A 22,030-nucleotide genomic window follows, 5' to 3' on the forward strand; every position below is an offset into this window, starting at 1 on the left:
AAAAACAAATTTCATGTGTATTACTACAAATGCTAATTAAGCACAAATTCCAGATAACTGAGGTAGATAGATAATACTCTGGCAAGACAACTATCCCATAGTACATATTAGATTACCCTAATCTATAAGCAATGGGCACCAAGCTTTTTCTTACATTTTCATCTAAAATTTTCCATTTTCTTCTTCTAAAGTTTTCTCTCACATCCTAGAACTAACCTCCTGGCCTCTAAGAAAGGCTGAGGTGAACTAGAATCCTTCAATCCATACAAGACCAGCTGGACGGTCTCAAGCGGAATATTGTACCCAAAGGTCTCAAAGGCCTTTTCACCTTGAAACTAGAACCATTAATCAAGATATAAATACAACAGTTTATAGAAAATATATATATATATAGTAGTATAATAACCAAGAGATACTCTGAATAGAGCACTTTATATTTTCAGTAATTGGGAAAAAAAAAAAAAGAAGATGCTCAGGCAACTGATTACATTAATTGGCTTTATGTAGGTCCAGAACAAACATTACATATTGAATTGTTATTTATTGAGCTTACTATCACACTTTTACTAGATATGAGACCCAACAGTCAAATTGTGCTATATCAATTTTAGCAAACCAATCATGATAAAAATGTCTTAAGAGTAGATTGTTCTGGACTTACATTAAAAATTAATCATTAAAGGAGTATTGAGTGATGTGAAATACAGGCAATATATAGGAGAAAAGGTGAGTATAAGTAAAGCATGGGAAAGAGGAGGGACATACTAATGAATTAGACACACACACTAATGCCCGCAAATAACCCACAGAGACAGAGAAAGTACCTGGAAAGCTGTGAGTGCGCCAGTCCCTGGGTTATACAGGCATCGCAGCGAAGGCATGCTGTCCGCCAGGCTGGAGCAGCCCAGCCACAGAGACCTGGGCATAGAGCACTGCAGAGAGAGGACAACTATGAGATGGAACAGTATGAGACAGGATGGCACAGATTACAGGAATTTTCAAGGCTTGGCTGAATGCAATATTCCAGTTGCAGCTGGCCTTTATGACAGAAACATCTTCAAGAAACATACTACTTATTGGTACTAACCCCAGAGAGAAACGCAAAGGGGCACTAGTGGCCAAAAAGCAAGGGCTAAAAAAAAGAAGTTATAGGTCAAAAAACCAAATTTTTAGGCGAAATGTTTGTCCTTATTCTTGTACGTGTTAGTCTAAAGGAAATCTTCTTAATCCAATTGATCAATTCTTTTCCTCTATGTATCTCAACTCATTACCCATAAATTCACCACAGGGTGAAATATGGTACAGATTAAGTAGAAAATGGAATAGAGTTTACCACAGCATTACAATATTAGGAATAGTAAACTATAATAGAAAACAAAATACTATAAGAAAATGAAGATTTTTTTTTCTTAAGAAGGAAAAGAAAAAGTATGGTATCCCTATGGCTTTGACAGCAACCAACTCTGAACAGTTTGCATATGTTTTATGTATCTTGTTAGACTGTTATTCATTAACCAAAATGCACAGTTACCATAGCAGCTGCCTCTTCATCTTTCCAGATGGATTAAAGTGCGGGTGGGGCAAAAAACAATCCAAACAGAAGGGAAAACAACAAAGAAAAAAGAGAAACCGGGACATAGAGAAAGAAAGAGAGAGAAAACTCAAAAAGCTGCTGGTATTAAAACTTTCTAAACAAAAAAAAAAGTACATTCAAGTGTGTGTGTGTGTGTGTGTGTGTGTGTGTGTGTATATATATAGAGAGAGAGAGAGAGAGAATTAAGTAGGAAAAAAGGGTAGAAAGTACAATTTCTAGTAACTCTATATAAACAATATTGATGTTATTGCACCTATAGACAATATACATTTCATAATAATTTTTACATTACTCATGCTTCTCTAAAAGTACAAGACTCAAGTTTTATCCCATCAACTTGACAGTGCTACCAAAAATCTACCTAATCAGAGCACATATAAAAATAAGAATACATATTTTTAAATATAATGGTCAATATGGGTAATATTAAACTTTAAATTACAGAGTTTAAAATATTTAATATCATAGTTTTTTTTTCCTTCTTAAAACACTACAGTTGGGTCGGGTGCAGTGGCACATGCCTATAATCTAGCACTCTGGGAGGCGGAGGCGGGTGGATCATTTGAGCTGAGCTCAGTAGTTTAAGACCAGCCTGAGCAAGAGCGAGATCCTGTCATATATATATATATATTCACTACAGTTGTAGGAATTAATGCTTGGAAGCAAAATGTATTCATTGTTGAAACCATTTATAATTGATAAAAGGATAAAAGTCTGCAAAGAACTCCAAAAACTGATCTAACCTAGACCCCTGCTTTCAGATCACTATTCTCATTTTATAATTTAGGCAATTGAAGTCCAGGAGAAATTGGTATTTGTCCATGATCATGAATTTATGCAGTAAAGAAGAAGGGACTAGAATCCTGGCCTATTGCTTGGTAGTACATAACTCTTCCTTCTGCCTCCATTCATCCCCAGGTCATAAAGTAGACATCAGGCTTCAAAAGAAAGGTATCTGCTAAAGGCATTGCTGGATAATATACCAAGTGAAACAGCTAAGCCGCTTTGAACTACTGTAACAACCTCCCAACTTTGTTCACTATTTCTAATGTTTCTTCACCTCAAGCTACAATACATTTTACAAACATCAGCTAAATAGAATAAATAATTGTCTTCACTTTCTTTTCATGTCACTTTCCTCAATAATTCATAATGGCTCCCCTATCCGCTGTATGAAATCCAAGCACTCTATCAATCTAAACATTTCCCTGTTGCCTATGTCAACTCACCTTCTCTGTCCTTCCAACTGACCCTGGCACTCTAGCTAATATTTAATATTAATCTAATTATCATATTAATTAATATAATGTTGATATTTTGCCCAAATTCTCATCTTACTCCTAATCCTTTACACTTGTAAATACCTTCTCCCTCTCCGTCAATTCACATCTGTCATTTCCTCTATAACTCCTTAAAATTATGTATACTAATTTCAGTCTCTTCTAGTGGTTCTTAGTATTAATAGCAGAGATTCTCATATAGGAAAAAGGCAAGAGAAGAAAAGGAGTAAAACAGGATAAAAAAAAAAAGCTTCCTTCCCATTGAGAAACACTGTTCAAATGCTGTTCTACACTGGAAGCATCAAGAATACTTTGTTAATTTCTAAGTACATGACACTGAAGTTTTCTTAAAGCTTTTTTCTTTTGAGACAGAATCTTGCTCTGTTACATGGACTAGACTACAGTGGTGTCATCATAGTTCACTGCAATCTCAAATGCCTGGGCTCAAGTGATCCTCCTACCTCAGCCTTCCAAGCAGCTGGGACTATACACATGCACTGCTGTGCCCTTCTAATTTTTTTTTTCTTTTTTACTTTTTTGTTGTTGTTGTTGCTCAGACTGGTCTTGAACTCCTGGCCTTAAGCAATCCTCCCATTTATGCTTCCCAAAGTGCTGCTAGAATTACAGGTGTGAGCTACTGCTCTCAGCCACATAAAGCTAATGTTTTATTATTTATTCAATAAATATTTATTGAATGCCTTCCTTGTATTAGGTACTATTTCTGGGCACTAGGACTAGAACAACAGGCCAAAAAATATATATATATATATATCTCAATCACAAAAATCCCTGTCTTTATGTGACTTACATTCTAGTGAAATCCTCTCAACCATAAATTCTTCTATATTAAAAATCCTTAATGTAAAAGAAATCTGTTAAGAGTATCTCTCGGCCGGGCGCTGTGGCTCACGCCTGTAATCCTAGCTCTTGGGAGGCCGAGGCGGGTGGATTGCTCAAGGTCAGGAGTTCAAAACCAGCCTGAGCAAGAGCGAGACCCCGTCTCTACTATAAATAGAAAGAAATTAATTGGCCAACTGATATATATATAAAAAATTAGCCGGGCATGGTGGCGCATGCCTGTAGTCCCAGCTACCCGGGAGGCTGAGGCAGAAGGATCGCTCGAGCCCAGGAGTTTGAGGTTGCTGTGAGCTAGGCTGACGCCACGGCACTCACTCTAGCCTGGACAACAAAGTGAGACTCTGTCTCAAAAAAAAAAAAAAAAAAAAAAGAGTATCTCTCACTGGCAATGACAGACAATGTACATTATTAAGCAGCTGGCTAAAGTTGTGGGTATATATGGATAGAAGAAACTCTATAGTCATTCTGAAGTACCAAATTTGAGAAAAACAAGAAAGATAAATGGGAAGGAAAAAAAGGAGTATGGAAATACCAAAGAGGAAAAAGGAAATAATGGAAGAAAATGGAGGACGCACTAGAAGATGGTTTGTCACCATCTTCCCTCTTCCCTTCATAAGGGGGCAGGTGGCCCATATACTTTTAGCCATACTGAAGCCACCTGAATGATGTACAGCACAGTTGAGTATAGAAGCTAATCAGAAGCCCTTCATCCACAGACTTGGGACTTCTTTTTTTTAAATTAAAATATACATACTTATTTGTATTTGTGAATGTTCTTTTGTAAGTTTTTCGGGCAGTCCTCTTGTGAATAATTTGTCTTTTCCATTTTACATATGAATCTGTGTTACTTTTGTAATATGTACTTGATAAGTTATTATCTGAGTTTCCTTACTGTTACTGATTCTAAGCTGTTCCTCATTCATTCATCCCTATCCTCTATCAAAACTCCTAACTACTAAGAATCTGAAAGAGCTTACTCTACCTCCTTAAACTAAAATTCCAAAATAAAATTTTAATCAATAATGAGCCACATACACCCAGGAAAGATACTAGATAGACATACCAGTGTGATTTCCAAAACAGCATTAACTTGCAAACACCACACAGAGGATGCATTTCCGATTATTACAAGTCAATTGGTGTGGGTATGAAAACTGCACTTGAATATAGTCAGATCTGCACATTACCATAAGGTTTTACATATTATGGCTCAATTTAAAAACTAATTTTCAAATTGGTTTGAATTATAACAATTAATCCTAGCCATACTGGTAAATGCTACTTAAAAGCACTGAGGAAAAAATATAATTACAAAATAAATGGAGTAGGCTATAACTTTTACTCTACCTTTTTCCCTTTTATCTTCACATTTAGGAATATTTTCTAAATGAAGGGGAAAATCATAGGAAATGTGGGCAATAAGTAACAGTGGAAAGGACTACCATTTTGTTCACTATCCTTATACATTCTATATATTTCAGGGCCATTCTGATTGGTGAATTTCTGACAAAGATATAAAACATTTTTTATCTTTCAACATTTAATAAATAATGCCCTTTAAAATTTACCTTTAAGGCCGGGCGCGGTGGCTCACGCCTGTAATCCTAGCTCTCTGGGAGGCCGAGGCGGGCAGATTGCTCGAGGTCAGGAGTTCAAAACCAGCCTGAGCAAGAGCAAGACCCTGTCTCTACTATAAATAGAAATTAATTGGCCAACTGATATATATATGTAAAAAATTAGCCGGGCATGGTGGCACATGCCTGTAGTCCCAGCTACTTGGGAGGCTGAGGCAGTAGGATCGCTTGAGCCCAGGAGTTTGAGGTTGCTGTGAGCTAGGCTGACGCCACGGCACTCACTCTAGCCTGGACAACAAAGTGAGACTCTGTCTCAAAAAAAAAAAAAAAAAAAAAAATTTACCTTTAAAATCCGCAAAAAGCACATAGTTTTCTACTTAAAGTTTAGGCTGCTGTTGCTGTTTCTCCTTCTAAAATATATTCAAATTCCTGGTATTTTCTTCCTACACTTAAAAAAAAATTTTAATTAAGAAAAAGCAGGTTCTAAACTAAGCTACATTCTAGCAACCACATTCTCATGTTTAAATATTTAACTTATATTAACTGTTAAAGAACTTGTGAATCACCTACTCCTTAAATGTGACCTTAAAACTACAACAAAGTTTAGTTAATAGATGTGCTTGCATCCTACACAAATCCGTCCCTGCACAACATATATTAGTTTCTTCAGCTCAGTTCCGACCTAACCTCATTCCAATTGACTCTCCTTTGCAAAATCAAAGAAAGTTGAAGACTAACAATATATTACAATTGTAATTATCCAATTGCATGACTTCATCAGCTTTTTAAAAGCATGCAGAACATTGGGCAATTTAAGAAAGGCCTGAGGCCGGGCGCTGTGGCTCACGCCTGTAATCCTAGCTCTTGGGAGGCCGAGGCGGGCGGATTGCTCAAGGTCAGGAGTTCAAAACCAGCCTGAGCAAGAGCGAGACCCCGTCTCTACTATAAATAGAAAGAAATTAATTGGCCAACTGATATATATATATATAAAAAAAAAAATTAGCCGGGCATGGTGGCACATGCCTGTAGTCCCAGCTACTCGGGAGGCTGAGGCAGAAGGATCACTCGAGCCCAGGAGTTTGAGGTTGCTGTGAGCTAGGCTGATGCCACGGCACTTACTCTAGCCTGGACAACAAAGTGAGACTCTGTCTCAAAAAAAAAAAAAAAAAAAAAAAAAAAAAAAAAAAAAAAAGAAAGGCCTGAGCATGTTTTCTACTACCTGAAAGAATTAGAAAAAAAAGATTGAAATGTTGCGACAAAGGGCCTCCAGTGCTTTGAGAAGAATATAGATAGTATCTAGTGCTCATGAGGTTCAATGGCACAAATTCATCTACACAGAGAACAGTGAAAATCTCCACTCCTCCCCCTACTCTTGGCTGCCTGGAATAATGTCACAGATCCTCTTCATTGATACAGGGCCCTGCAGGCAAGGGGCTGGCCTCAGCATTTATTATATGAAAGCTGAATGACAAAATCTTCTAAACTCAGGTCCCTGTTGGTCAACTTCTGGGAGTAATGGAAGCTATAATAATCAACAATAAAAAGATTGCTGCACTGAGAGTTTATGTATCCTTAAGCCAAAGAATAGAAGAATTCCCTTTTCAATACTATATCAACTAAAAAATTCGGAGAACTATAGTATTACATAGACCATGTAATACTTTCAGACTCTACCTATACAAATTCAATGGTTGCCTCTTAAGACTCCCACCTTAGTTCACTTCAAATATAAAACTCCCACCTGTCACATAGGATAATCATATATGCCTAGCCTTACTACACAAAGTTGTGATAAAACTAAAAGAAGGGTTCTAAAAGCTGCAAAGTGCAAAAGAAAAAAATATAAAGTGGTATCATTACCAAAAACAGGCTTCCATTAATGCCACTTGCATTTCAAAATGTTCTGGAAAGCCATTATGAACTACAGACCATGGAATTAATAAAGTCATCCACCAATCAAATATTTATTTTTCATTACCAGAGTGGACACCAGTGGAGCACAAGGAAAGGAAAACTACAGTTTATCAGGCATAAATTATGTGCCAGGCATTATACTAGATCCCTTAAACACATTATTTCATTTAAACATTACAACCTTGTCAAAGAGTTATTATTAATAGTATTTCCACTTTAACAGGAGAGTAAACTCGAGTTCAGAGAAGTTACAGTGATTAAATGGCAATGGCAGAAATAAGATTCCAATGTATTTGTCTCCAAAATCCACAGGCTCACCACTTCAAAGACCTGCTCTCAAGAAGTTTACACTCTATTTTAGGGAGACTAATTACTAAACAAACAGTAACTATCAAGAATATAATAACATACTAAATTATGTAAGATGATAGCTGCTGTAAGTTTAGTTTAATTTTCTAATATTTAGAAAAGTTCAGTCACAGGCTTTAATTTTATTGTAGCACTTGTTACTATATATAAGTTAATTATACATTTGCCTCCTCTAGCAGTTGTATTCCTCAGAAATATGATTCATGTCTTAATTGTTTTTTATCTCCAGTGCCTGGTCACAGTGGACATTCAATAAATGTGTGTTTAGTGGTGAAATATCAGTGACAACTACATATCAAAGAAAAGGAAGGAAGCACCATATGCTTATGTTATGAGAATACAGACAAAATAATACTCACTGGTTACATAACTTATTTACATTACTGACTCTGCTCTAACTAAACTGGAAGGTATGTGTTGGATACAGCTCTTTCACAAATCATTATCTTATTCACTTGTGTAACCTAGTATGGTAAATAAGACACAAAGAGGTTAAATAAATTACAAAAAGTTGATGGGTATTCAGTAGCAAAGATGGGATTCAGAACTAGACATGCTGACTACCTAGGACAGTATTACATAAAATTGGCACTTAAAAAGTCACACATGGAGTTATCTTGTTTTCAAGAAATGGGGAGCCAAATATGGCTTAGGGGCAGTGGAATGACTATAGAAACTGAAGAAAGGAGGCCACCCAAGAGGCTGTTGTATTCATCAAATTAAAGGCCATGAAGATGACCAATGTACATCAAAAGAAGGATCAACAGGACTTATTCACTGACTATAAGGAAAGAAGGGGGATGAGTCAGAAACAACTCCAAGATTTCAAACTTAAATGACTAGAAAAATAGTAGAGGCAGTGACAGCCTCTGGTAAACTGAAATTAGTTTGGGTGTGGAAGTAGATAAGTTCGTAAGTCATGATTTTGAGGTGACAGTAAACTTCTAGAATATAAGTGAAAATATGGCATGAAAGCTTGGGTATAAACCTGTAATAATTACACAGATGCGGGAGTAACTGACTACTGTATAAGTTGTAACACACTAGGTTAAAAGCATTTGCTATACAAATACTAGTGAGTTTTTTCAAAGTAAAATTTAATCGATACCTCTCTCTCTTCTCCTTTCCTACCTGAACAATTGAGTTCAACAGTTATTAGGTGAGTACAGGCTAAGTAGGCATCAAGCTGAATGGCAGGGGTGGCTATAGTGGCCAAATACAGGCTTTTGGAGACCAAGTAGTAAGAGAAGGGCATCCTGGAGGGGACAAGGTGTCTGGCATAAAGTTTCAGGGCCTAGGGCTGGGCATGGTGGCTCACGCCTGTAATCCTAGCACTCTGGGAGGCCGAGGCGGGTGGATCATTTGAGCTCGGGAGTTCCAGATCAGCCTGAACAAGAGCGAGACCCCATCTCACTAAAAATATAGAAAGAAATTAGCTGGACAACTAAAAATATATCATAAAAAATTAGCCAGGCATGGTGGCGCATGCCTGTAGTCCCAGCTACTCAGGAGGCTGAGGCAGTAGGATTGCTTGAGCCTGGGAGTTTGAGGTTGCTGTGAGCTAGGCTGACACCACAGCACTCTAGCCCTGGCAACAGAATGAGACTTTGTCTCAAAAAAAAAGTTTCAAGGCCTAGGTCAGGGATCCTCAAACTTTTTAAACAAGGGCCAGTTCACTGTCCCTCAGACCGTCGGAGGGCCGGACTATAGTTTTAAAAAAACTATGAACAAATTCCTATGCACACTGCACATATCTTATTTTGAAGTAAAAAAACAAATGGGTAAAAACACCCAAGGCCAGAGGGCAGTAGTTTGAGGATGCCTGGCCTAGGTAGAGTGATAGGGAAAAATCAGCCCCAGGGGGTGATAGAGCCCTAGTGGATTAAGGAAGGCTCCCACATAGGAACTGAAACAGCAGCAGTGAGCAGGCTGATGAGGGTGTGCATGCATGGTGGGCAGGCAGTGGGGGAATGGGTAACAGGAGGGTTCCCCAGTGGGCATAAGAAGATATGCATTAAGGGAAGGAGGAGAAGTGGTCCAGCAGAGTTTTGGACCCAATGGGGTAAAGAGGGTAGTAGGGGCAGCCCAGTCAATCTGTCAGATCCCAAAAGGGTGAGGAAGGCATGCATGTGAAGCATGGGGTGGGAAATGAAGAGAGAGATGTGTAAACAACAGGAGACGGGTTATACAGGATTGACGAAATAAAGTTGATAGATAAATATTGAGGATAATAAGAACTAGGTCTATCATAATCAGAAGGAGTTGTAACAGAAAGCTAGAATAAATATTAATACTATGTTGCTGAACTAGAATTGAAGATGCTGTTGTGAGCTCAAAGCTTATTATAGCAAGAAATTTATATGTAAATAATGCATGTATATATGCACGCATGTACCCCCCCCCCAGCCCCTAGATCTATTAAATGAGAGAGTCTAGGAGCAACTTAACAGAAATGGGCAGTACTTTAATGATTCAAAGTACTACTCACCATTAAAAGGAACCAGAGGCCCTTAGAACAATGGTAGATTCCAGGACTTGGACAGGAAAGTTTAAGATGAGCTTAGAATATCTTCCTGAAGGCTCGAAGAATGGTAGGGACATGTCAAAATGACACAGGGGGCTAGAATGCAAGGCTGAGACCAGCTAAATCTGGGACAATTTGAACATGAAACTAAATAATGAAAATAATAATGAATTATAACTGTGGCAAGCAAACTCTAACATGATCCCCAATAATTCCTACCTCCTGGTATTCATACTCTTGTACAAGCCCATTCCCTTCAGTGTGGGATAGTCTAGTACCTTGTTTCTAACTAAGAGAATATGACAAAGGTAATGGGATGCTGTTTGTGATTAGGTTACATTAAGACTGTAACTTCAGCCAGGTGTGGTGGCTCATGCTTATAATCCTAGCTCTCTGGGGGGCCAAGGTGGGCAGATCGTTTGAGCTCAGGAGTTCGAGACCAGGCTGAGCAAGAGCAAGACCCCGTCTCTACTAAAAAATAGAAAGAAATTAGCTGGAGAACTAAAAAAAAAAAAACAATTATATATATATGCAGGGCATGGTGGCACATGCCTGTAGTCCCAGCTACTTGGGAGGCTGAGGCAGGAGGATTCCTTGAACCCAGGTATTTGAGGCTGCTGTGAGCTAAGCTGATGCCCTGGCACTCTAGCCCCGGCAACAGAGTGAGAAAAAAAAAAAAAAGAACTGTAATTTCACCTTGCTGACAGACTCTACTGCCTTCTTGGCTTGCATGGTTTGATGAAGTGAGCATATTATAGCAGTCCACATGGCAAAGAACTTGAAGGTGGCCGTGAGTCAATAACCAGCTAAAAATTGAGGCTCTCAGACCAATAGCCCTTGAAGAACAGAATTCTGCCAATGACCATGTAAGCTCATAAGTGGATTCTTCCCTAGTCAAGCCTTAAAATGAGATCCCAGCCCTGGACACCTTGATTACAGCCTTGTGAGAGATCCTGCAGCAAAGACCATGGTCAACTGTGCCCAGACTCCTGACACAAAGAAACTCTGAGGTATTATATATATGTTAGGTCATGGATATGTTAACTGGTTTGTGTTAACCATTTCACAATGAATATGTACACAAAAACATCATTGTACACCTTAAATATAATTTTTTTTTTTTTTTTTTGAGACAGAGTCTCGCTTTGTTGCCTAGGCTAGAGTGAGTGCCATGGCGTCAGCCTAGCTCACAGCAACCTCAATCTCCTGGCTCAAGCAATCCTTCTGCCTCAGCCTCCCAAGTAGCTGGGACTACAGGCATGCGCCACCATGCCCGGCTAATTTTTTTATACATATATATATTAGTTGGCCAATTAATTTCTATTTATAGTAGAGACGGGGTCTCGCTCTTGCTCAGGCTGGTTTTGAACTCCTGACCTCGAGCAATCCGCCCGCCTCAGCCTCCCAGAGAGCTAGGATTACAGGCGTGAGCCACCACGCCCGGCCTAAATATAATTTTTATTTGCTGATTATACTGCAATAGAGCCAAGGAGAAACAAAAGAAAAAATATATATATATTTGGCAGGAAACATAGATGTGAGAAAATTCTAAAAGAGGCCTAAACTACTATAGTATGCCATCAATTTAGGAGTTGGCACTCTGAAATATTAGGGCTCATGAAAACTTAAAAATAATTATGAAGTTGTCATTGTTCAATGTATTTTGGGAGCATTTATTATAATAACTATTTGCCATTTAAAGGTTAACTATAACTCACTTGTAAATCCCCCAAAAAATATGAATAAATATGTTGTGGTATTATAAGCCATTGAATTTGTGGTAATTTATTATGTAATAATAGATAACTAATATAATAAGCCACTGAATAAAGTAGAAATCCCTGACTCTAATAATGATATAATACCTCCCCACAAAATACTTAATCATTAAAGAGAAAGAAACTAACTTTACAGTGGGAAAAAAGCCTGACTGACATCTTAAGTGATTAACATTAAAATCACCAATAATGAAACAAATTAAAAGCATGTGTCTACTAATGGTATGCAATAAAAACACAGCATCATCTCTGTGATATTCCTGTCAGACACCTAACCTGAAACTGATCATGAGAAAACATCGAAAAACCCAATCTGAAAAACATTCTATAAAATAACCGGCCTATAATCTTTATCCCAAACTAGAGGAGACTAAAGAGACATAACAACTAAATGCAACATGTGATTCTGGACTAGATCTTTTTGCTATACAGGACATTTATTGAGATTTCTAGAGAAACTTGAATGGGGCCTCTGGATTAGAGAACAATAATGTATCAATGCTGATTTCCTTATTCTGATGGCTATTATTGGGTTATACAGAGGCATGTTCCAGTTTGTAGGAAATACACATCAAAGAATTTAGGGGTGATGAGACATCGTATCAGATTCTTAGTCTCCAGTGGTTTATGGAAAAAAATATTATTTGGCTGGGTGAGGTGGTTCATGCCTGTAATCTCAGCATTCTGCAAGGCCAAGGCTAGAGGATTGCTTGAGGTCACGAGACCAGCATGAAAAAGTATGAGACCTGTCTCCAATAAAAAATAAAAAAATTAGCTGGGCAACGAAAAAAAAACAGAAAAAAATGTTATTTGCATTTTACTTGCAACGCTGAAGTAGTTTGAGAATGCCTAGAGACAAAACATGGAAAATTAATTAATAAAAATATATATCGGGGCTGGGCGCAGTGGCTCATGCCTGTAATCCTAGCATTCTGGGAAGCCAAAGTGAGTGGATCACTCAAGGTCAAGAGTTCAAAAGCAGCCTGAGCAACAGAGAGACCACATCTCTACTAAAACTAGAAACAAATTAATTGGCCAACTAAAAATATATAGAAAAAATTAGCTGGGCGTGGTATGCTCGCCTGTAGTCCCAGCTACTTGGGAGGCTTAGGTGGAAGGATTGCTTGAGCCCAGGAGTTTGAGGTTGCTGTGAGCTAGGCTGAGGCCACGGCACTCTAGCCTGGGCAACAGACTCTGTCTCAAAAATAAATAAATAAATAAATAAATAAATAAATAAATAAATAAATAAATAAATAAATAATAAAATAAAAAAATATATATTGGGATTTTGTTTTTGGCTATGCTTTTTTAAATTTATTTTTTTATCTTTTTTTTCCTTTGGCCACATTACTGAAAAGCTTTAATGTAATTGTTAGCACACTAAATTTCATGCAGAAAAGACAACTATAAAACTAAATGAAATAAAACTGTTTGAAGGCATCAGAGAACAACTTATGCAGACAAGACTTTAGGGGCTAAGACCCCAGGAAAAAGGGTAATGTATGATGTGAACATGCTGTCCACAATTTTCCCCAGGTATTTTCTGACTCCTAAGTTTTACATGCACAGATTAAGATGTTGAAAAACCAATTTAAAGTATATTTTAATAGTCTCATGATGCTGTGGAGTTAAAAACTGGAGTATAGTTACCCTGGTAAAAAAAAAAACCTCAGGCTTTTAATTGACACCATGGAAAGAACTCAATGAACCAGAAAACAGAAGGGCACCAAAAATAAACATGCCTCAATTGAACCAAAGGGACATGAAAAGATTATTAAACACTCTCTGAAGGATAATATTCAGTCACTAATATTTTCATTAAAAAATATCTAGCATTCAATTAAAAAAATTATCAAGTATTCAACACAAAGAAATCAAATGACCCAATTAACAAAGAAAAATCACCAGAGAAAAGCAATAAAAACAGACTCACATAGCCAAAAGATGAAAACAAGTGTGCATCAATGGATTATAAACAAAAAGTATTATGTGCATACAATGGAATATTATTCAGTCTAGAAAAGGAAGCAAACTCTGACACATGCTGTAACATGGTTGAACCTCAAGAACATTACGCTGAGTGATATAAGCATATCACAAAAAGACAAATACAGTCATGTGCCACTTAAGGACAAGAATACCTTCTGATATAAACAAGACTAACTTGTAGAAAAAAAAAAAAAGAATACCTTCTGATAAACACGTCATTAGGTGATTTTGTTATTGTATGAACACCATAGAGTGTACTTACATAAACCTAGATGTTATAGCTTACTACACACCTAACATACGTGGTATAGATGGCCTATTGCTCCTAGGTTACAAACCTGGACAGCATATCACTATACCAAATACTATACCCAATTGCAACACAATGGTTAGGATTTGTGTGTCTAAATATATCAAAACACAGAAAAGGTGCAGTAAAAATATGGTATAAAACATAAAAAATGGGCCAGGAGCGGTGGCTCACGCCTGTAATCCTAGCTCTCTGGGAGGCCTATGCGGGCAGATTGCTCGAGGTCAGGAGTTCGAAACCAGCCTGAGCAAGAGCAAGACCCAGTCTCTACTATAAATAGAATGAAATTAATTGGCCAACTTATATAGAAATAAAAAAAAATTAGCCGGGCATGGTGGTACATGCCTGTAGTCCCAGCTACTTGGGAGGCTGAGGCAGAAGGATTTCTTGAGCCCAGGAGTTTGAGGTTGCTGTGAGCTAGGCTAACGCCACGGCACTCACTCTAGCCTGGGCAACAAAGCGAGACTCTGTCTCAAAAAAAAAAAAAAAAAAACATAAAAAATGGTATACCTGTATAAATCATTTACTATAATGGAGCATATGGGACTGGAAGTTTCTCTGGGTGAGTCAGTGAGTGGTAAGTGAACGTAAAGGCTTAAGACATTGCTATGTACTACTGCAGACTTTATAAACACTGTACACTTACGCTACTCAAGAAAATTTTTAAATATATTTCTTTATTCAATAATTTTTTTTTTTTTTTTGAGACAGAGTCTCACTCCATTGCCCAGGCTAGAGTGCAGTAGCATCAATATAGCTCACTGCAACCTCAAAATCCTGGACTCGAATGATCCTCCTGCCTCAGCCTCCCAAGTAGCTGAGACTAAAGGCACTGCTACTATGCCTGGCTAATTTTTTCTATTTTATTTAGTAGAGACAGGGTCACCCTCTTGCTCAGGCTGATCTCGAACTCCTGACCTCAAGCGATTCTCCCACCTTGGCCTCCCAGAGTGCTAGGATTGAAGGTGTAGGCCACCATACCTGGCCATCTTTCTTCAATAATAAAGTAACCTTAGCTTACTATAACTTTCTTAGTGATAAACTTTAATTTTTTTAACTCATTGACTCTTTTGTAATAACACTTAACTTAAAACATACAGACGTAGGCCGGGCGCTGTGGCTCACGCCTGTAATCCTAGCTCTTGGGAGGCCGAGGCGGGCGGATTGCTCAAGGTCAGGAGTTCAAAACCAGCCTGAGCAAGAGCGAGACCCCGTCTCTACTATAAATAGAAAGAAATTAATTGGCCAACTGATATATATATAAAAAAAATTAGCCGGGCATGGTGGCGCATGCCTGTAGTCCCAGCTACCCGGGAGGCTGAGGCAGAAGGATCACTCGAGCCCAGGAGATTGAGGTTGCTGTGAGCTAGGCTGACGCCACGGCACTCACTCTAGCGTGGGCAACAAAGTGAGACTCTGTCTCAAAAAAAAAAAAAAAAAAAAAAAAAAACATACAGACGTAAAAAAATATATTCTTTCTTTATATCCTTATTCTATAAGCTTTTTTCTGTTTTTAGTTTTTTATTTCTTTTTAAACTTTTTAATTAAAAACTAAGACAGAAACACACACATTAGCCTAGGCCCACAAAGGATCAGGATCATCCTCCACCTCCACATCGTACCCCACTAGAAGGTCTTCAAGGGCAATTAACACACATGGAGCAGTCATCTCCTATGATAATAATGCCTTCTTGAGGTCCTGAATACTTCAAGGACCTGAGGCTCTTTTAACTTTCTTTTTATAAATAGAAGTAGTACACTCTAACATAACAATAAATAGTATAGTATGGTACATACATAAACCAGTAATAGTTGTTTATTATCAAGTGATATGTACTTATGACAGGCAGCACATGAGGTTTGTTTGCACCAGCATAACCATAAACACGAGAACAATGCATGGCACTATGATGGTCCAACAGCTATGATGTTACCAGGCAATAAGAACTGTTCAGCTCCATTATAATCTAATGGGACCACTGCCCTACACAAGGTCTGACGTTGTTCACAACATCATTATGCAGCATATAACTGATATGAGTCCACTTATATGAATTATCTATTATAGTAGGCAAATTCAGAAAGAAGAAAGATGGTTGCTAGGGGCTGACAAGGGTGCAAGAATGGGGAGTCATTGTTTAATGGATATTGAGTTTTTACAAAGAGAAAAAGTTCTGGAGGTTGGTTGCATAATAATGTAAATGTACTTAAACTACTGAATTGTACACATAACAATGGCTAAGATGGCAAATTTATGTTATGTATATATTAACACAATGCTTTAAAAAACAGCCTCCAATGTGATAAGTATTGGAATTACCAGAAACAGGCTTTAAAATGAGCATAAGATATTCAAGAAAATATGAAAAAATGAAGAGTTGCACCAGAAAACTGGGATCCATAATTGAAAATATATAACAACATGAAAACTCTGTAACTAAAAAATATATAAATGTTGAAATTAAGAATTGATTAGACTGTTTTAAGAGAAGATAAGAAACAGAACAAGTGAGAATTAGTGAAAAGGAACATAGGCCAGGAGAAAACCACTAGGCTGAACCAGAGATAACAGAAAAACTCTAAAAAGAATGTAAGAGATGTAAATGACACAATGAAAAAGTGAACATGTATATCTCAATTCCCAGAAGGAAAAAGATAAAGAAAATGGGGCAAAAGCAACCCTTAAGAAGATAATAAAATTTTGAAAAAACTGATGAAAGGCCAGGTGTGGTGGCTCACGCCTGTAATTCTGGCCTTTGGATTACAGTGGGAGGCTGGGGTAGGAGGATCACTTGCAGCCAGGAGTTCAAGACCAGCCTGGGCAACTTAGTGAGACCTTGGTCTCTACAAAAAATAAGAAAAATTAGCCAGGCATGGTTGGTATGTGCCTGTAGTCCCAGCTACTTGAGAGGCTGAGGCAGGAGGATCACTTGAGCCCAGGAGATAGAGGCTGCAATGAGCTATGATGATGCCGCTGCACTCTAGCCCTGGCAAGAGAGTGAGACCACGTCTCAAAAAACCAACCAAACAAACAAAAATAACCTGATGAAAATCATCAAGTCACAGACTTAAGAATCTCTACAAACATACAAACCAAGCATCTTTTCTATGCCTTGGTGAACTATTCTAAGTTTAGATCTGCTTCTAACATTTTATCCTTTGTATAATACTTTCAATGTTATGAAGTATCACCAGGAGATCTTTTAATATATAGTTTTTTCCTCTGGGACATCTTCATCTTTTTCATCAAAACCACTTTCCTCATTTATGTAATAAGTTTACCTTCACTAAGTTAATAGGGCTGCATATCTAGTGTCTATCAAATGGCAGCAGTGTCGACATTCCTATGGTCAGCTAGTTCTTCTATAACTACATTTCCATTTCAATCAAATTTCAATTAAAGTGTTACTTTTTTGTTACTTTGTTTCATCTCTGTAAGCCAATTTCCATTTTTGATTATCTATTTTTGTTAAATATCATGTAGGCTTACTACTAAAAGAGAAGACAACACATTACACAATTTGTTGTCTGTACATAAATTAATAACATGCGCAGTGACTATTCAACAGATTTTGAAATAAGTGCTGAGCATCTATTTTTCACATAGTGATCTGTGGGCTGCAGAACTAGCAATGATGTTTGTACTTTACATACTCAGTTAACATACCAAGTAAATGAAATTAAAACCATGGTGCTGGGGAACTAGTGTTATTTAACTAACCTGTAATAACTGAAATCTGTACTTATTGGAGTTGTGCAAAGTGAGGATTTTCAGTACATTAAATTTAAATAAAATAGAAACTCTAAGTAAAAGAAGAACACAAGACCTAAGCTCCCACCTTAAGTGAATTACTAAATAGTAGGCTACACCATCTAGGTTTGTTTCAGTACACTCTATGAAGTTTGCACAATAACAAATGTGCCTAAAGACACATTTCTCAGACGGTATCCCTGTCATTAAAAAACACATGATTTGGCCAGGCGCGGTGGCTCACGCCTGTAATCCTAGCACTCAGGGAGGCCGATGCGGGCGGATCGCTCAAGGTCAGGAGTTCAAAACCACCCTGAGCAAGAGTGAGATCCCGTCTCTACTATAAATAGAAAAAAATTAATTGGCCATCTGATATATATAGAAAAAATTTAGCCTAAAGGACCCAGGTAAAATAAAAAAAATAAATAAATAAAAGAAAAAAAAAAAGAAAAAATTAGCCAGGCATGGTGGCGCATGCCCATAGTCCCAGCTACTGGGGAGGCTGAGGCAGGAGGATTGCTTGAGCCCAGGAGTTTGAGGTTGCTGTGAGCAAGGCTGACTCCAGGGCACTCACTCTAGACTGGGCAATTAAGGGAGACTCTGTCTCAAAAACAAAAAACAAACAAAAAAACCACGATTTAAAAAAAAAAAACAAAAACATATGATTGGCCTAGCGCTGTGGCTCACGCCTGTAATCCTCGCACTCTGGGAGGCCCAGGTGAGTGGATGGCGCAAGGTCATGAGTTCAAAACCAGCCTGAGCAAGAGCAAGACCCATCTTTACTATAAATAGAAAGAAGTTGGCAGGGCGCGCTGGCTCACACCTGTAATCCCAGCACTCTGGGAGGCTCAAGGTCAGGAGTTGGAAACCAGACTGAGCAACAGCAAGACCCCCATCTCTACTAAAAATAGAAACAAATTAATTGGCCAACTAAAAATATATAGAAAAAATTAGCTGGGCATGGTGGCACATGCCTGTAGTCCCAGCTACTCGGGAGGCTGAGGCAGAAGGATCGCTTGAGCCCAGGAGTTTGAGGTTGCTGTGAGCTGGGCTGATGCCACGGCACTCTAGCCTGAGCAACAAAGCAAGACTCTGTCTCAACAACAAAAAAAAGAAGTTAATTGGCCAACTAAAAAAATATATAGAAAAAATTAGCGGAGTATGGTGGCACATGCCTGTAGTCCCAGCTACTCAGAAGGCTAAGGCAAAAGGATTGCTTGAGCTCAGGAGTTTGAAGTTGCTGTGAGCTAGGCTGACGCCATGGCACTCTAGCCTGGGCAACAGAGTAAGACTCTGTCTCCAAAAAAATCCCAAAAAACAAAAAAATATGCATGACTGTTTGTAGACTCTGGCAATAAAATGAAAAAAATGCATGACTGTATGTATATATTAATACATACATATACTCTGAAATGTAAATACTAGCAGGTTGACTGAGGAAGAAGACTTTCACATAGCACTAAACCAATAATCAATTTATCTTATTACTCTTCCAGTGTCTACCAGCCTGGACTACAATCTGAAACCCAAAAGTGGGTATTAGTGTTGGTAAAGAGAGCTCCACGAAAAGCACTCTAGAGTTGTAGTTCAAGGAGTTAATCAGGGGTATCCTAACACTCATTAAAATCCTCTCCATTCTCTCCAAGCAATCACATGATGAAAGGTCACAACAAAAGGAGGAACACACCAAAGCCTAACACTCTGAAGTAAGAAATATGCTCATCAGAGGAATTGTGATCCTAAAAGGGTAAGGCAAAACCTTATTGATTTTTCCCTCCTTTCTATCCTCCTATCACTTAGCCCCAGATGCGGTAACATATGCAGGATTAAGTAAAGCCCTAGTTTTATGGCTGGAGGATGTTTTTAAAAAAGGGAGCCTCAAGAAACCAGACAGTATTAGAGAAATAATCGAGGTAGGAACTCAGGAAAGCAATCCTTGAAAGTGGTTAATAAACTCCTATGTTCACCAACAAACTGTATATGAGTGGTAATAACCCAAAACAGCAAGCTATAGACTTTGAGAACCAAACTACAAGATGGACTACCATCCAGATTCCAAACTGGCCAATAAGCGGCACACACATGGAACATCTCAATAGTACTGCAAAGGCTTTCAAAATGTAATAGATACTGAAACCACAATCCTACAGAAAGCTAAACTTGCAGGCTGAATCCAACTGGGTTGAGTGAGTGATAAAATAAAAATATCAACATTTTCAATCAGATTTAAACAAAATTCAGTGTTTTATATATTAAAAATGTCAAGGATACAATCCAAATGTTATTCGGGATATCAAAAAGGGAGACATTTTTCAACTGGTATCGATAGTTGCCAATACCAAAATGAAACAGATGCTGAAATTAACTTTAAAGACAAAGAATTTAATATAGCTAGGATTAAAATGTTCCAATAACTAAGGGTAAACATTCCTAAAAGAAAGAATGAATCAGCAAAGAAACAAAAGACATAAAGAAGAACTAAATGGAAATGTAAGAACTGACAACAACCATTGGATGAGTTCAATAACAGAATGGAGATTATAGACCAATATACCTTACAAACATATTGGCAAAAATTCTCAACAAAATACCGACAAATAAAATCCAGCAACACACAAAAAGGATTATACACCATGACCAAGTGGGATTTATCCCAGAAATGCCAAGAGCCACTGTTCTGAGTCCTGAAGGTATTCTAATACCTAGCTCCAAGTCCTGTGGGGCCTGACCACACATCTTTTTCCCTTTAGTTCTATGAGCTATCGCTGTTTCCTTAAAATAGCTGCCCCTTCTGGCTTACGGGGAGAATGAGGCAATCTGTTATTTGAAACCAAAAATACTTGATGAACACAGAAATATTATTTTAAAATGAGTTCTATCCCCAGAGTAGACACCATGAAAAGCTACACTTATTCCAACAATGCCATCAATGCTCAAAAAAAAATTTTAATTTAAGCCTTCCAAAATAAAACTAGTTGACTTTGAGAGCTAAATGAGTCCCTGCTTTTAAAGAGATTATAATCAAGTAGAAACAATGAGATGTAAAGGTTTAGCCACCATAAATTAACATTTATAAACACTAGAAAACACTAGATAAATTAAGATTAAAATATAATATGTTCTAGTATGGTATTACTGTTAGGCCATATAAATGCATATATTCTTATAACCGCTAGATGCCCACCCCACAGTGATATACACAGCAGAAGTATTCAAGAAATCCCTGGTGAAATGAATTGTTGAATTATCCTGACAACTAAGAGGAAGCAAGACCCTATTCCAGGAGTTAAGTCACCAGGTTCTGGTGCAGACTTGAGCAGTTCACTTAATTTCTATGCACCTTAGTTTCTTTGTTGGTAAAATGTTGATTAAAATACTTCTAATGGTGCCTAACAACAATAAAATTCCCAAATTCTGTGATTTAAGTCCATCTACAACACTTCTAATATAGATTTTTTTAAAAATAGGAATTAGTAGTTTTACCACAAAATTTGGACTAAAAGGGATGGAAATCCTTTTAAACAAGAAAAGGGGAGAGGGAATGGCTCCTGATGCTTATTTAAAACTGCTAAAATTTGGCTGCCTTCTAAATTATTCTTTATTAAGTAGGCAATTAGTCAAATATAACACTCTGATAAACTAGAATTTTAAACAAACAAATGCTTTAAAATTCTAATAACTATGCATAAGCAATAAATTATTCTTACTTGAATTTCTACCGCTTTGTAGAGCAGGGTTACTAAGTACATAATTACATAAGAGAGCCACCCAACTTCCAAAGGAGCCATTCCAGTGAATTGTGTAAATAATATGCTTTAAAAAAACATAACCTCCTCACATATGAATTTAGATTTACCAGATATGGAGTAGCTGTGTACCTGGGAGACTAGAATACAGTCTTAAAAAGCCCTTCCTAATTATGAATTTACCAGAGAGACTAGAATGACCCAAAGCAAATTAATATGTAGACTTTTTTTTATAACTTTCTATAAAAATACTTTCACTATACTGCTTCAGTACAGAAAACAAAAGATCTTAAAAGTCACTGGTTTGAGATAAGAACTCCAGAACATAAGAAAATGACCAAAG

At 37.6% G+C, this 22,030-nt stretch overlaps 1 protein-coding gene across 10 annotated transcripts in view; it reads right to left on the reverse strand.

The window, feature by feature from the left end:
* BTRC (beta-transducin repeat containing E3 ubiquitin protein ligase) overlaps positions 1-22,030 on the reverse strand; it is a 185,743-nt gene that overhangs the window by 121,796 nt on the left and 41,917 nt on the right. For 8 of the 10 annotated variants that reach the window (XM_076009832.1, XM_076009835.1, XM_012769264.3 and 5 more), the window contains one exon: positions 825-932. The exons of the other annotated variants lie outside the window; for them this stretch is intronic. In XM_076009832.1, the coding sequence (XP_075865947.1) occupies positions 825-926 (102 nt within the window). In that variant the 5' untranslated portion in view covers positions 927-932. The remainder of the gene's footprint in view (positions 1-824; positions 933-22,030) is intronic. 10 annotated transcript variants of the gene reach the window in all.

This window comes from Microcebus murinus, chromosome 14 (assembly GCF_040939455.1).
Source record: "Microcebus murinus isolate Inina chromosome 14, M.murinus_Inina_mat1.0, whole genome shotgun sequence".
Lineage (NCBI taxonomy): Eukaryota > Metazoa > Chordata > Mammalia > Primates > Cheirogaleidae > Microcebus > Microcebus murinus.